At 30.1% G+C, this 18,910-nt stretch overlaps 1 protein-coding gene across 5 annotated transcripts in view; it reads right to left on the bottom strand.

Annotated features, from left to right (window-relative positions):
* The window catches only part of LOC112603903, a 44,117-nt gene that overhangs the window by 3,314 nt on the left and 21,893 nt on the right, over positions 1 to 18,910 (bottom strand). For 4 of the 5 annotated variants that reach the window (XM_025352720.1, XM_025352730.1, XM_025352738.1 and 1 more), the window contains 6 exons: positions 8,182 to 8,384; positions 6,683 to 6,878; positions 6,266 to 6,483; positions 5,424 to 5,673; positions 3,413 to 3,604; positions 3,041 to 3,201 (listed from right to left, as the gene is read on the bottom strand). In XM_025352720.1, the coding sequence (XP_025208505.1) occupies positions 3,041 to 3,201; positions 3,413 to 3,604; positions 5,424 to 5,673; positions 6,266 to 6,483; positions 6,683 to 6,878; positions 8,182 to 8,355 (1,191 nt within the window). In that variant the 5' untranslated portion in view covers positions 8,356 to 8,384. Of the gene's footprint in view, positions 1 to 3,040; positions 3,202 to 3,412; positions 3,605 to 5,423; positions 5,674 to 6,265; positions 6,484 to 6,682; positions 6,879 to 8,181; positions 8,385 to 13,793; positions 13,844 to 18,910 lie in introns of those variants that run through there. The other variant, XM_025352748.1, reaches the window with a different exon arrangement.

Here is an 18,910-nt window from a genome sequence, read left to right on the forward strand (position 1 = left end):
ACAACAAAACCTGATGGCACTGCCTACCTATCTACTATGCGATGATATTCTAATCGTATACAATCACGGAAATACTATTCGTATTATTCGGGTTTTTTACTCGCCATTCAAAATATTTTTAAATTTAAAGACTTATTGTTAACAAGAATAATATTTTACATTATTATTATTATATTATTGTGATAAACTATACATCATGTTATATACGTGTGAAATTCTATATAGAAAGCACTAATTATGATATTTATAAATTATAACAATATCATTAATATCGAAAATATCTTTCGGTCGTTTATACTGTAATAATTGCTTATACTTCTTTGATCTTTACCGGATCAGCGTTTAATATACATAATGTAATTTTTGAATTTAATCAACAAATAAAAATAAATACGAAAATGTTTACGTTCATTGCGCCCGATGACAATTACTACCAATTAGAAATTATTAAACACTTTCACGGAAAACTACTGGAGATTTCGGTTATGAAAGTTGCTAAAATGGGATTAGTATAGATAGTAGAAGTCTAATGTCAATAAATCGTGACTCGTATTTTAAGCAGCGAATGAATCAACAATTCAATGATGCCGAAATCGTCCAACCCTGCCATACAATCAATCATAATTGTATACTCATTATTGAACGCCTTATTAAAGATAATTATATTATTATTATCCATTCATGAGTAGGTATAGCTATAGATATAAATATATTTTTTAAATGTTATTTTAACCTTTATGAATTAATATTTGATATAATTACGTAAAGACGTTATATTATATATGCATAATATAGATAAAGTCGTTTCGAGATCATAATAATTATTTTAACGACAACCTATTTCCCAACAGTTATGAGTTTATTGTAACTTGTTTATAATAAATTGTACTCTATTATAAAACGTAATATATTAATAAATAAAAATAAATGATTTTATTTAGTTTTAGTTAGGTTTACTGAGGATGTAAAATAATGTATTAGAATATATTTTTATTTAACATATTGTGCACATAACTATATCATGTATAATAATATAATAGGTGATATAAACATATAAAACTGGAATTACGGGATCTGAGAATCTCCAAAATTCTTATAGGTAAGTAACGAATAATAAGTGGAGGTTAGTCTTAGTGGTCTAATACGAACACCGTCAAAGGTTGTTTAATCTTGGATGGGTGACTAATGGGTATTTATGACTACGAACAAAAAACGAATTATTTTTACATACCTACCTACTCCTATAATATAAAAATATTGTTTGATTATTATTTGTTTTAGCTTTAACATATTTAGGGTGTCATTGAACCAAACATACACAAATAAAATATCTACCTATCTACTCGTATATGTATGAAAATGAAATAACTGTGCGTGATATTTAGCATAAACTAACTAACTAATGTGTGCTTTGTAACTGTTACTGCAGTGTGTGATATAATTAATATAATTACGACGTCATTGAGAATACTCAGAGGTTTAGATTCATATAAAACAATTAAAATAGTTGTCAAATACGCACAAAAAAAAAAATCATAGATTTTATCTCTTTTATCTTTGCAATGTCGTATACCCTATTACTTATGATTTATGCTATTATACAAATACTATATTATCTATTAAGCATATACAATTAATATTAAATGATGAATTTAATTTTGTTAAATAACATATTTCATATATATATATCATAATATATGGCATGACGTTTTAAATTTTCAAAAACAAACGATCAGTGACTGGAAAAGACCCAACTATTGTATAACAGCTTAAATATGTTTCATCATCACGAAATTTTGCCTTCTGGGTTAAATTAAAATTTAGAACGAAACAAATTGTAGAAATTATGTGACCATAATATCATAAAAAAGAGCAAATCATTATTATTATAAAAGATTATAATATTTATTAAAATTGATACGAGTCCAAATAGCAATTTATATTAATGTTATTAGTTGTAATAAAAATTATATTACTCGTACATGCATTTATACGTGTGTATACGTTTTTAGTGTAACTCGATTTTGCCTGGAGAAAAATGAATGAACATAAAATATGACGCTCAGTGTAACTACGTTTTAGTATACCTAAGTTCACTAATCGGCAACAGTGTACCTACTGTATCTCGCTTAATGAACTAATTCAACTAAAATGAGCAATTCTTAAAAAAAAAGTTAGATATATCACTTAATAATTTTCGAACGTGGTTCAAACTACTCTTGAAATATTCCTGATATTTTTAAAAACAATCTATACAATTTTCGTTAAAATAGGCGGAGCACAGTTTTTAAGTACATAGCGACAAACATAAGGATATTTCCTTTTGCTGTACATTTGAATAAAAAAATGCCTCCTATTTTATTTTTATTTAAAAAACAATTGTAAAAAAACGTATGGCGGGTCAACTAATCTATACGATGTTATATTTTTTTCCGGTAACTAATGGCAATCTTATCGATGTATGTAAATACATATAATATATAAACAAAAATATTATTTAGATTTTGTGATCTAAAATTAAATTTATGTATAAATCACCTTCCTAGCTGTAGTAACCTGTAGTGGTCAAAAAAAGAAACTTAAATACACTCTAAGCCTCATTGAATCTATTTGCATAACTTTTATTGGAATCAGACCAGTTTTTGAGATTAGCTGTTAGTAGAAAAAACTCATTTCACATTTATAAAACACATAGCAGATAGTATATTCAGTATAATAATTATTACGAGTATAATTATGTTCATACTTCATATAGAGTGCACAAGTATTAGTAATAATGTGCTCGTCTAAAATATGGAAAAGAAACTAAATAACAGTATAACGCGATTGACTACCTACCTATATTATAATGTATAACATAAGTACCATAAATAAATAATATACAAAAAATATACACAATATACCTATTATGCATCAATGTGATGTATATTTTAGTTTTTCGGTATTTTAATTTATTCGAATTGATTAATGATGTTTCAAGACAAGTCGGCTTATAATAAAATAAATATGACATTACTATATAATTTTAAAGCATAAATACCTTCTCCGTTTGAGTGGATATCGACTGTTGTGGCTGTACACTCTTGTTGAACCATTCGTCCGGAGGGAACTGAGTGGCACAACAGTAGTTGTTAGACTTTCGGGATTTGGAACTCGATCTGCGGCTGCCGAACAGTCTCGAAAAAATACCCGGTGACTTTTCTGCGAATAACACACCAACGAATATTATATTATATACTCACTGCGCCGTAAAATTAGGTATTATTATTATTGTTGTTATTATTTTTCAATGCGCTCGTAGCGTAATTGGATATTTTTCACTATATAATTAGCTTAATGTTAGTACGCGATATTATATGGGTATTATTATTATATTAGCATAGAATCGTCTGCAGCGAGTGCAGGTACTTACTCGGTTCCACGGACACGCCACCGTAGCAATCGTCCGTTTTGTTTTTGTTCGATATATGTCTCATCGAACCGCTCCGCTGTAGCGTGGTCTGAAAGCGGCGGGACGCCGAGTTGGTCCTGAGCGAGTTGCGTCTACCCAGCCTGTCGCCGGATGTATCCCGCCTGGGCGACAATGTTTTATCATCCGAATTACCTGCGCAAACGACCAAACGTCATATCATAATTTCTATAACTAACGTTTATAATATTATAACATGATGGATACAGTACACAAGGAACTTATACATAAGTTGTAATAAATGGCAGATATTTTTATACGTAAATATATGCATTATGTTTAGACGCAAATTTGGCTCGTATAAATAGATACATTAGGTTATTCTTTTAAAGGTGAACACTCATTTCTCGAAAAGTATTAATGTATTAGACACATTGTAGTTTCAAATAATTTAAAATCAAATAATTTAAAATTACATTTTTTTAAATAAACTATATTTTTTATTTTTTTTATATTTTACTGTTTTTATTGTGATACTTTTTTGAATGACAGCATTCACTATTCCATGTAGCAGGATAATTTAAATACATTTGAAAATTGAATTTCAAACGAGTAGTTAATTAATTCTAAATATGACTGAAATTTCAATGCACTTTGCGATTTACATTAATTTCTGAGACTAGATACTCATTTTATAACACAGAAAAATAGCATGATGTTATAATTTTATTCTATAACATCGCCTTTACAAGAATCGTTTATTATAAAAATATTATTAATATATTGTGTAGAGATTACGAGATATGAATAACGGGAGTTCAAATATAGTGTGTATGCACTCCTTAAAACTCTAAATAAGCAATACATTGAGTGATGTATCTCCAAATTATAACTTTTATATTAAATTAATCATATAATACATAAAATAATATACGGTGTTTTCGTTGTAGACTTATACGCTAGAAAAATAAAAATATAAAAATAAAAACACCTATTTGACCCAAATAAATATAATTAATACGTTTATGTAGGTACAAGGATTTAGTTGTAAGTTTGGAACTTGTATACTTTTAGTATTCGAAGTAGATAGTATAGTTCAAAGCAGAGGATCTATACTATCATAAGGAATTTATGTCGAATGGTTTGGCTGGCCCCTATGCTTTGTCTTTCCACTTCGCCTATATTATGTTTGTCGGCCACAGTAAAACAAACAAATGATACTATATAATAATAATAATTATATTATATAGCTAAAACTTGATTGCAGATTAATGACGGTAAGAAAAGTATGTTTCTGCAACGGTAATTCGTGTGTCACATATTAAAAACGTACGAGTATACACATATTGTGTAGTTTTAAATAAAATCTAGTCCTTTCACCTGTGTAGTAACAAAAAGTCCCATGTTAGCGGTTCCCTGTATGTTGGAATGATATAGTGTGTATGTGTGAGTGTTTGTGTGAGTAACGGTACGTTTTTTGATCTTTTTATGACGTGTTAAGGGGTACTTGATAAATGTTGTTGATGCGTTTGGTATTCAAAGTTTACCTTTTTGTTTTCATGTTGTCAACACTAGGCACACATGATATTACTAATAAATAATAATGTATAGCCGCATAATATTCATGATACGTTTTTGAACAACCGGATTGTAGTCGCCTATCGCCAATTAAAAAAAAATGTTTGATCCAATCATAAATTTTCATTTTATATTTGAAAGACTCGTATTTAGTTTATCGGAAATCAGAATTTAAAAAAAAAAAGAATGATATTAATTTAAAACGTTAAAGTTACTTACACACTCACACAATCTTATGAATATGCCTATATAATATGCAATATCAGTTATCATAGTGATTGATGTATGCAATAAACTACAAAACGAAGACGTTGATATTCAATACGATTATTATTTATTTATTACAAGAATTTTTGTTGCTAAATACTATTAGGGAACAAAATATACATAATTTTGTAATTCGGCGTTTTAAATATTAGATGGCATTTAAACTTACCGCCTGATATAATATCTGCCAAATTGGTTTGGATGTTTTGATGAGTTTGGTCACCGTCTCTTAAGGTCTCTATGTCACCGTGTACTTTCATATACGCTTCTTCTGTAGACATCAAGAACCCTTTTTTGCTTGGGCTATACCGGCTACTTCCTCCCAACCGCAAACTGTGTGCAGGGCTAGCGGTCGCTGAACCGACTAGTCGCTGCACCTCCGGCGTCACAACAAAGTAACCCCTGGAGGTCTGGTATATCTGTATAAAATTCCATTATATTACACTGCGTTGCCCGAACAATAATTCAGATGAAACCGGTTTATGAGGGAATTTCTTAGAGCCGAAGTTAATATGTTAAATATATATTATATCCCATGAAGCAATATCAGATACTATTTATTTCATTCAAGGCCGATAATGCATGAAGTTAAAAATAAAATTTCGTATCGATTTGCAGTTTTTATATTATATGATATTATATATATATACCTATTTGTTTTAATTTTATATACTTCATCATAAATCACATTACTGACGAAATAAAAATGTTTTTACTTTTATCTCATTAAAACTGCAGTATAATTATATTATAATTTTTATAAAAACATGTATGAATAAAATTTACTGTCGATGATATTTTTTAATTATAACTTATATAAATTACTTGATAAACGAGTTAAAATTAAATAATATACAAATTAAATTCTACGACTAAAAAATGAAAATCGAAAGCTTGTACAGTAGGTACATGTTGAAATATTTTCAGGATATAAGCATCGAATTAAATACAGGAATATTAAATTGAATTAGGTTAAAATGGCTTATACGTGATTTTATTTTTATATAATACCTTATTATCAGACATTAGATTGACCATCGCATCATAGATAATGTGTTCGGCCGGCGGTTGTATGTTGGAGAAATATATTTTTAGGGCTGAACGCACAGTGTCAATTGTGGCATTTTGGTTTGCGCTGGTCAGCTCCAGTATGACTAGGCATAGGGCTTCAGATAACGGAGTAAATTGTCCTTGATTCAAGTCCTCCACTACGCAATCTTCAATGTCGCCTGAAACAAACAAATATACCTATTATAATACGTAATATTATAAAATAATTAATATTTATTAATACTATTATTATTGTGTATGTATAATTTATATGATTGGTTATATAAAATGTCATATTACATTATTAATACACAAGAGTGCAGACGTGCTGCTAATATAATAATAAAATATAAAATTTTTGGATATGAATAGTATTACCAATTTTAGTGATAACGTAACTGTTCGGTGGCCTGAGTACATTACGGCACCAGGCGCCTCTTATTACCTCCATGGAACATGGATCACCGGTGAGCAACAACACTCCCGGTGAGACGTATCCCTCATATTTGACTACTTGCATCGCTTCTACGAGACTTCGATTCCAGACACATTTTAGATTCGACTCCAAAAAGCTCTAAAATCAAACATTCCTCGTAAAATTAATTTTAATTTCGTATTATTGTACATATTTCGAATAAAAATAAAATTCATAAATTTTTATATATTCGTGTATAAATTTATAATTTATTGGTAGAATATTTTTATATTATACACATAAAATACGTACGCACAGTAGACAATACGTTATAATTTATAATAATAATCTATTTAACTATTTAAAAATTCCATCATGTCATTGTATTATTATAGAAAATAGCACGCACAATTAGACAGTAGTTGTATTTTAATGATTGTTAGTCATTACGAAAAGAATAGAAGAACAATGTAAATAATATAATAAATAATAAATGAGTAGGCACTATAGCTGTACTCTATAGATATTGATTGTGCGTCAGTTAAATGAATCTCATTATAACTGCAAAACATGTAGAATCTATATAGTATTCTATACCTGAACATGTACCATGTACCTACCTATTTCATTTAAAATATTTTCTTGGAGTGGCAAATAATTTTAAGGTAAAATTCAGGTTAAAATTTGTCAACAAATATGTATTTATACGTCGCTTATAAGATGTAAATTGAGTCGTATTAAATTATGTATATAATGGAGCTTGACTATATATAACGACCAATACCAATGCCTGTAAGGTATATAGTATAATATTATACATACAATCTATTGGGAACAATATTTTGTAAAGATTATTATGTATTAGTACAAGACGGTATTCGATTGACTAAAAACTTATTGTGTTTTATACTCTTTGTTTACCTAATATATTGCTATAGATACGTAAATGGTAAACATTGGTAATTAGGTTGTACTTATACTTTTAAGTATTATTATAATATATTTAATGTAACATATTATAATATATCGTATATTGATTCAGTCTTTTAGTGACTTGGAAACATTTTATGAGATGCAAAAAAAAAAAAAAATATTTCACAAAACTCCACTAAACAACGTCTACAACTATCTTCGGATTAAAAAACGCAATAATAATAATAAAATAAAAAAATCCAAAAAGAGTATTATGCATTTATAATAATTTATTCAAATGAGAAGCATTTAGATGCGAGCTGATTATGTAAGTTTATGCGTTGCGTTATTAATACCTATAATATAACTGTGTCGATCACACAAAAATTTACATACTGGAGGTGAAAAACTATGATTACATTATAAATAGATTATGGTTGAATGACCAATTATCGCTAATACAATATTTCGAAGGTGCATACAATTTTAACATCATATAGTATTATGTGTGACATAATACATTTATTATTTTATAATTAAGTGTACTCGCCTGGAATATTAGGTACCCGTTGTCGTACATCCAGTACGGAGAAGTTTCCGCTTGTTGTGGGACGTACCGGACAAGCGATTGTTTTTGAAGATGTATGGCCATACATCGTTTTAGTATGTAGTGGCATCTGCATCCTACAGGACTTTTAATCCTGCTACTACTGCGAGTGCTCATCGTTCACCAACTACACCGATAACACCGATCTGTCAACAATAAAGATTCTGTTAATCATATTATTTATTATTATTACGCCGTGTTATAGCTGCAACTACGTGTAGCTTAAAGCACCGCGGAACACGGTCGTTAAAGTCTCTGTACATAATATAATAATTTTGACAGCTAACAACAAATTCGGCATGACGAGGTTAACGGATAAGTTTGATGTGTTATGTAGGCGCATAAAATGTATTATATTATATATTATATGTATAACCCGTGTAGGTACATAAACATGTATTTATACCACATATTAAACATATATATAATAAATATGTGCACGTGGTTTATTATACATGTATAATATATATTATATTATATAGAGCCAATAGAACATTTCGCTCGGAGACAAGTTTTATATACAAACTGGTTTCCGTGCGAACCGTTTCTTCGTCGTCTTGCAGTATATATAATATATACCCTTGTTTCCTCCATTGATGCGAAATATCAAAATAAAAAAACTCACGCACTCGTATACACATAATATAATATATACCTTTATACCACCTATATGGCTATATATATATATATACTATATAGGTATATTTAACTTTCACATTTCGCACAAATATATTATATTATACACATATACATAAGTGCTCGTATCGATCATGTTTTTTCTTTTTAAATACCACCGTGATAACAACACGCACCGCGTAGATTTAAACTTTGTATGTACATATTATATATTATAAAATGTAGGTATGAATATTATGTTATAAATATGTAACAATATCCAATATAAGGTGTAAATAATGTATCATCCTATAAATTCCATTAGCGCAACGCGTTACGTTATTATTATTATTATTATTATATATCATTTAAAAGAAAACAAACTACGTGTAGGGTTTAACTTTCACAAGTCCGAGTTTTTGTTACTCCACGATGATGGGAATGCCACGGGAAACTGGATACGACGAATGCGACGATGACCGACTCTGTTGGATTCCCATTATTATTAATATTATTCGCATTTGGTAAGTAATAGGAACAGTAAAATTTTACGTAGTCATATAGCATTTTCTTTCCGAAAATGCGACAATAGTTTCTGTACTTTAATGATTAGAAATTATGAAATAAATATGATATACCACGGTTACGAAAAAAACTACAATGAACGTCATAATTCTTGAAATACAAAATTTAAATTAAATATTATAATTTATATGTCTACTCGAGTAGTTTATTGTTTTTTTACGAGTAACTCGTTCTATACAGACTACTGCATTAGTAAGTTAGATATATATATATATAGGTTTAGTATTTTTTTTTCAAAACTATATATCTATTATGGCTTTTTTATCATTATTATTATTTATTTACCTTCCTTATAATTATTTTTGCGGAACGCACATATTATAACCACGATGTACATGGTACGCGTTGTGACACAAATTTCACTTGGAAACGCGTGTATAAAAAATAAAAATTGTACAAACAATTTCTATATACAGGCAATCCTACATAGGCAGATTTGTTTTCGATTCGTGGACCATAAATACTGAATTTATAAGTTGTTCCGTGTACATATTTATCCAGTATCAGGATTTGCACTATGCGACAATATATTATATTATGCATGTGTCCAACCCCTCTCCACCATTAACTATTTTAATATACTGTATAAATCATACATGTATGGTCACACACGACTATTATTGTATGAATAAAACGTGAAAAGTTAGGTGTATCACATAGGTACTAAAGTACCTACATATTATAACACATAGTTATTTTATTCTTTATATTATTATTGTGCTAGTATTTATATTAGATTTGTATACTTGGCTTTTATAAAATTTAACAATATATAGGTTATATGGTCTTTGCAGTAGATATCTTTTTATAGTGAAATGCCAAACATAAAAAATCTCTATAAATTCGTCAAATCAAATAATAATGAATAGATGACCAAGAAATTTAGCAATTGACATAGTTTAATATATATAGATTATAGGTACTTAAAAAACTTATCATATTATTATAACAGAGAACATCAAAATTGTGTGTAATATGCACGACAAATATAATTTATTTTTTTCGGAATAAATTATGATTAAGGTTGTTAATAAAAATTTATAATATTTATGTAATATAGATTTATTTCCAAAGTTTAATATTACTTATTAATAGTTTATCTTATAATAATTTAATTTATTAGACAAATGCATATACTCAAAGAATTATATTTGGAGATCTCAAACTATCACTGTAGTCTTTAGTCCTTAATCACCTTGTACTAGGAAATACTAATTATGGAATATAACCATTAACCATACATGTATCTGCAATCATCTGTTTGCGTTTATTTAAATTTTAAGTACAATTGTTTACTCTCGATTAGACGTTAGTTTTATTTAAAAAAACCAAGTGGCTTGAACACATGCTAAAAATCCTATCCACATATTGAGCTCATCATATATTATTATATAGAAACCTATTGAACGGGGGAACGCGCATTTTTTATGTATAATATGTTTAGCACAGCTGTTCAAATATCATAGCATACTTTTTATTATGATATATATGGAGTTGATCGGCGGTGTTTATTTATGAAACTTTAAACCATCTGCTTGGATGCATTTAGGTCATTTATATGTATACTATTCATCAGCGCTGCATCTCATAATGTGCACTTTACGTCATTTTATCTTTTTCTAATGGTTCAACTGGAAACAAAAATCTGTTTCGTAACATTGACATAATATAGGTAGGTAGATATTCAACGTTTCAATGGATTTTTCACTTATATAGGATGATAAATAAGGATTTTAAGCATTCACGATTGTTATACAGGCAACGATGAGTGTGAAAAAAATCGAGTATTTGATTTTAGGCAATAAAGTTTAACATACACAAAATACAATAAGACATGTTAATGTTTCATAGTATTACATTAGTTTTTTAACCTACAAAAATTATTTACTCTGGAACACATCATAATAATAATATTATGATATATTTTTTATTTATTTTTACGTGTAATACGATATTTCAACATTCTTTTAATATTAAAAAAAAAAAAAAAATGTGTGCAAACATTATTAAAAAATGTTAAAGTGAAGCATATAAATATTTTTTATATCTATTTAAAATGTGTATTTAATATTTTATCAACAACTTAAATAGATTATAGAGTAAAATTTAATTATTATTGCATTTTATCAAGTGAAAATTTAGAAAAAAAACAAAATTAATAAACAATACACTATACTTTATTATGAGAATAAATTTGAATTATTATTAATCTTATTTGTTTTCAAATACAAAAAGTGAACTTTTATTTTTAAAAGAAAACGTGTCAGATAGGTACTTATTAACGTTGCGGTTAACGTGTCGGATAATCATATTATAATTTTGTTTGTTTACCGATTTGAATTATCGAAAATTTATTTCGTCGAAGGTTTTCGGGGTCGCGTTAATACAATAGACTAATGGACTTTAAGTAAAAGTAATTTGCTTTTCGGTAGTACATGTATATATATTTATATAAATTATGTTGTCTACGTTGCGTGTTGATTTCTGCATTTTTTTGACTGAACCCGCGTATAAGTATAATATATGAGTAAAATACATCCATAACAGTATACCTATTACTCGTATAGATGTATATAAAACAGTAAAAATGTATGTTATAACTATTAAAATATTTTTTAATTTCAAACATAAACGAGCACAACACACGTGATGAGTGTTATATACGATACAACAATAATAATATAATCCCCTTGCATGATTGCCAGTAGAAAAGCATATTTTATACAATACTATACAAAACACTATACCGATATTTCATGTATTTTTATAACCATCCCTCGCGTCGAAACTGCAGCTTGAAAAAAACTACGATTTCCAATGTATACCTACAATACCTCTGCGCGCGCGTTGTATAGTGTAGGTTTTCGGAAAAACCACAGCTGTCGGGGGTGAACGCGTGCCGTGTATAAAACCTCTGCAATGTCGTGTGTGCCCAACACGATGAGCACACGCGCGCAGGAAAGAACGCGACCCCCCACACCACCGGTTAATGTATCATGTATACGGAACCCTAGGAGATATCCTATTTCCTCTTTGAATGTGTGTGTGTGTGTGTGTGTATGTTTGATGCAGCAGCCGCGCAATGTCATCAGCCGCCATTGCAATAATACCTATATAATATTATATACAGCAGCTAAATGGCATTATATTTACGTATATGCAAACGTTGACCTTGAATAGACCGCGATAAGACTTTATTATTATGTATTGTTTTCTGTTTTGATCGAACGACCATGATCGGTAATAGATATTATAGTATATCAATATATAAGTATAAACATGCAATAATAATACATAGTCACAGTGAATACACTCACACATATACACACACTAAAATACGATTCGTGAAGCCGGATTAACGCTACACGTATGTCTTGAAAAATACTCTTACGAAACGAGTGGACCAATAGTATCTATACTTATAATTTATATTATACTGATAAACAGCCGCGTCGACCCTGGACGGACAGCTAAACATATGTCACACGACTGGCGGGAAACTCCATTTTTGAATGCTCTTTGCGTATTATCGATTTCGTATTGGACAGATCGAAGGATCCACGGAGAAGTTGCAATTAATTAAACCCCATATTTAAGCGCGTGCATGAAAGTATAAAAATATTTGCGACATATTTTTAAAAAAACAGCGTTAGCAGTATTAAAATTTAAATAATATACTTATTTATAACCGACACGCATAAAACATTACGTTGAATTTGAGACTGTTATTGTAATAGTATGTAAGTATAGAATAGATAATTATTAGAATAAGAAAAAAGTCTTTCTCTTCTCTAGCAGTAGTGCTTTCGTATGTCATTATGACGCATTATAGTTGACGTTTTTGATACATTAAATTATGCGTGTACATAATATAGACGCGATAAAAAAGAAACAATAGAGTTGAAACGGCAGAGGTCGCTTGTGTTCAATGTTCAAAGTTCGCCTATGTATAGACGCAACGACAAGCGAAAAGAAAAATGACAGATTATAACTCCAAGAAGAATTTGAAATTGAAACGAAAAATTAGAATTAGACATTACGATACAAAACATGATTCGAGACTCGAGTCCAACCGCGTGCGCAGATTTAATTGGAAAAAACCTTACACTGAGTCTCGGGACAATCGTCGATTCAAATTGATTAGTTTGTTCAATTAAAACGAAATTAGATTTAGTGCATGGCTGTGTAATAAATCATGTTTACATAACAATCACAAATTATTTGTACATAGCTGAACTTGAATTCTGTTGTCATACACTCACACATACACGCATATATATATATATATTGGCTCTTATTTTATACATGGCGACGGCCAAACAAATTTACACACAATATAAAATAATAATATGTACCTTTACTGTCCGAGTTGTGCAGCGCGCAGACGATAACAATGCAAAGCCTACCTATGTAATAAAATATTGTACAAGTTAGGTATATAACATAATATTATATTACATTTTTATTTATTTTTTTATCTCATCACCGAGTCGTAAACGGCATAGAATTCGACATCCAATCTGCACGGTCCACGCGGAGAATCGTTTTACCGCACAAAAAACTTAACCATTCAATTAAAGATTCGCGACGTTTTTTTTTTTATTATTTTCTGTTCGTCGAGTGCGCGCGTTTAATCGTACACGGCGCAACGGTCTGATTAGATTGATCTCGTGCCGTTTACGCGGAGCAGCTCGTAAGCACGGCGTTCGCACAATACGCATACATATGTATTGCATCGTAGGTACGTGTCCGATTTGAACTGCACACTCGTTGTCGTGTATATTCGTAACGCGAGATCAGAAGGTATACTTTCATCAGCGCGTAGCTCTCGACTAGGACCGCGCGTGGCTCACGGTTCGCCCCACACCACGACCGGATCCATTCCAACAAAAAAATATAATTATTGTGACTGTGCGTGTTTTTTAATAGTTATTCGAGAATTGGCGTGCCGTTCCATTCAGTGCGATTCTATGTCCACCATGAAACTGTACTTTAAGAGATGTTTCGGATTAAAGGTTATCATCATAACTTTTCTGCATAATATTGTTGATTTTACGACTAAAATATTGCGTATACTAAAGTATACCGCAACATAAATCTTAAATGTCACGTTTTTGTTTTTCTTTTAACAGGTTATATTCATATTCCGATAAAAGCTTTAACAAAAAGCGTATAGATATATAGTAAATATACAGTAAATATTGAAATAATTATGTCTAATTTTCAATTTACACTAACGCGCACTTGTAGGTAATCAGTTATCATCACTATATATATAATAATAGGTTTGAAAATATCTATATGAAGAGTTTTATAAGAAATGTGTGCTGAGTCGACTTATTATTTTTTAATATTTTAACTTTGCAAAATTGACGACAAATAATTATGCGCACAAAACATTTATTTTTATTATACCTATAAATTTTAAATTTATTGTTGCTAATCACTATAAAATTAATACTAAACATCATACCAACAATTAGTTACAGTACGTGATTGAATAAAATGCAAAAATTAAATAAATATAATATACAAAAAAGACAAAATAAATTTGAAAAAAACATTTACAAATCGCAACTCCCGTTAAGATTGAACAATGGACATTTATAAATGAAATATACGTGACATGTTTACTATTTTTATAATCCGGCTATCAAGCCTAGCTGTATAGTGCTGTAACATAAAACAATATAATATACGTGCCAGTCTATCGGAGCGCTTTAAGACGTTTATGCTGCGGTGAGTCAATGTAATAATCTAGACGTTACACTCGCACGACGTCAAATAACTGACCATTTCTACTCTAGTTATTTTTTTTTATTTTGCATAATATTATATATACGTAACATCGAATATGACTCGAAATTCGCATTTTCAGTAAAGTTTCCCGCCGCGCAGAAGAGTCATTATAATCTCTATACACGTTGGTATACTCTACAGTTCCTCTGCACTCTGCGACACAATATAAATATAGTGTTTACCGTATTTGTTCAGTGACTTGTCCGCAGATCACAACCATCGTAGTCGCGCGATGTATTACGCGTACAACGGTCATGACTTGACGACGACAACAGCGGCGTCGTGCATAACCCTTTATGGGAAAACGGTAAACGCCGTACGTATATTTCGGACGTGCCTGCCGACGGAAACACTGTTGTCGCCGCCGACAAGGTCGCGTGCGAAAACAGACCCGCCGCCATTGTCCGCTGCCGACCAAAGACGCCAGTGCATAATGCGTACCGAGCGCACACACACAACAAATAATACGCGAGCTGTATTGGCGGTTCGCTACGGCCACGCTCGATGTACTATATATAGATACAGCGTGCGTAAAACAAGGTATATGAAGTGAAATTTCGAACGGTTATAGTCAATTGGTTATAATTTAGAATTATCTTAGGCTTAGACGATCGGAGTGGAGTGGCGCACAGTTGGGATGGGTAGCAATGTGGTATTGGCAGACCACGAAATGTGTCGGCGGTCCACGATAATATTATAATATCCTCAGCTCATTCGAACACAATATATCAAATAATTTCAACTAATTAGGAGGGACGAGTTTGAAATTTATTTTTTTATATGTATATCTATAATGAAATTTCAAGAATATTATTATTATGCAATGGAATATGAAATCGAAAACGTATGTCATCGTTCAAAATATTAAAAAACTTTTGAAAATAAAAAAATATAAAAACGTATTTGACTGTTTTCTAATGTCTTTTCAAATCGTGTATAAAAAGTATTTTCAAAAACGTTCATTATTTTTTTGTTGATACAATTATAGTGCTAACCTTTGAAAAAGAACCACTTTGTGTACACTGCTAATAATACATTGTGCAGTACAAGGAACACCCGCGCAACACGAACAGCTCAGTATATTATAATATTTTCATTTAGCCATTATAGGAAAAGTCTTCACCCCTCATACGTAGATACAAAAGATATATCGTAGCAGTTGAGTATAAACATTTAAGCTTTTAATATAATAATATTATTATTACTATTATTATTGTTACATTAAAAGCGTAGGTATATAACATATTGTTTATGATTTAATACTAATAATAAGTACAGTGCGCGATGCAAGTGACGACTGCAACAGAATATTGCCCCAGACAGGGATACGGTTAGTGGCGGCGTCACTGTGCACTGTCTGTTTATGGATGTGGTTTTTCAACTGGCGGTGGCATTCACGGTCCGCCGACACAAACGCGTTGGCCTCGCCCGGCGTGGTGTAAAAACCGATCTCGTATCAGCAGTGGTAGCTACGGCAATCGCGTCTCGTCTCGGCACACACCGCACATAATATAATAACAACAACGTTAATAACAATAATAATGGGCCCGGGTACCATTACACGCGAAGGATTATAATAATAATATATATCATATGGAGCTGACAGACGATGCGATTCGTTATGTTTTTCAAATCGTTATTCAAGAGCCGTCTTTTATTGGTTTTTTTCTCTTGAAAATACTTAATTTATTAGCTAAACAACTTTTCTAATATAATATATAGGTAATGAACTCGGAGTTTTTTTTTTTTTTGTGCGTGTGCGGGAACACCGTGCAGAGCATCACTTCTCCCTATCTTACGACTATCGGTATTTCGCTTAAACCACGAGGATTTATTTTAAGCAAAAGTATAACACAGTACAATGGGACAATCAGATCATCCCTTAGTTATATGCATATGTCAAGGAAATTTCTTATAATAATTAGATGATTTATTTAGATACATGAATGTATCAGTTAATAAGCTAAAACATATTGATGAAAATTAAAGCAAAAAGGTTCACTGGTGTAACATTAAATCTCGCTCAATAACCACATGCATGCAGATATATATGTATGATACAACGTCTACACAACTGCAGTTTACATCGTCTAGGTTAGCATATTGTACTTAAACTATACATGCATATTGCATTTATAGTAATGTGTAAATGATAATGAATTGATTAATTCCCTCACATTTGTTAAGTACTCGTATAATATTATATGTCTTAAGTTGCGTATCGTAGGGTGGGGTACCCGAGTGAGCGCACCCTGAGGGTCATCGACCATCGTCTTATTTAATGCAATATTATTAGGTTTAATACCTACGCATGACACACGTGACGTTATATATATATAGTATCAAGTAATAATATATTTTACTAGATTCTTTTACAGTTTATACAGCTGGAGGTGTACCGATATAGATACACTGCACACGTACACGTGGTCTTCACGATATCAATATATTAATATAGTAATAATAATATTAACATAATATAGGTAAAAAGTAACCAACTATAATATATATATGCAGTTTAACACACGCATTATATATACGGAGAGTCATCCACGATATCTCCGTGAGATCGTAATACCTATACGTACAATGCGAAAGTGCGAGGCGACGATCATATTATATATTTATACTATTATTATTATATACATTATACGTGTATCAAAGTATAAGTATAATTTATTGAGATAGCGTGCGATAACTTATATAATATGTATGTGAGTGTGTGTGTGTGTGAATTTATATACACATAAGATTGTGAGAGATTAGATTTTTGTTTTAAAACGCGTCATGTGTCTATGTAAAATATTATGTGACACGTTTAAGTAACATAATTTAATTTTTTTTTTTTATCAGACACGACGACTAACGCGAGAAACACGAAACGCGCGCTTGAAACAATCTAATAATTGTAGTCAAGCGCATACATACGAGTATAATGTAACTATTATATTATATTATTATGAATTTACGATGTTATGATTTGCGTGGCGTATACGATATAACCATTATAATTTAATTACACTAAATTATGTTATATAATTAACACACGATTGTATTACGAATAAGATTAAAATATAATAATATATGGTCGAATTTTTGTTCTAAGAGAAATTTAAAAATGTAACAGATGAAATGTGTAGCACATTTCATGAATATATATAATTCAATTAAAGGTTAAATATGCGGTTAAAATGATCGAGTTCTTTATTTTTCCGAGTGTAAGAATTACTTATAAAAAAAATAAATAATATTTCACTAAATTATCTATGTACGATATTACACCCAATAAATACTTATATTATTTTGAATAAAGGACATACTTTGAATGTAATATTTAATTACAATCATACAAATAATACCTAGAATATAAATTATGATTTATAAGACAGGTTTATGAAAATAAATAAAAAATATAATATTGTATATTCGAAACAAATTACTTAAGTCGAATAAAATAAATGACAAAACGTTTGTTATTGTTGTGTTTTTTTATTTTATTTGAGGTAATATATCGACATAGATTATGATATAGTTATAAAAGGTAGTGCAATTTATAATTCTGACGATTGACTCACCAAGACAATTTAAATTATACATATTATTCAAATTTCCAAAACAATAAACTCGTTTAAATTCTAGTGTATGTGCGCCTAATACAACAAAAGGGAAATTG

The sequence above is a fragment of the Melanaphis sacchari genome, unplaced genomic scaffold (assembly GCF_002803265.2).
Source record: "Melanaphis sacchari strain LSU unplaced genomic scaffold, SCAv2.0 Contig0_pilon_pilon, whole genome shotgun sequence".
NCBI lineage: Eukaryota > Metazoa > Arthropoda > Insecta > Hemiptera > Aphididae > Melanaphis > Melanaphis sacchari.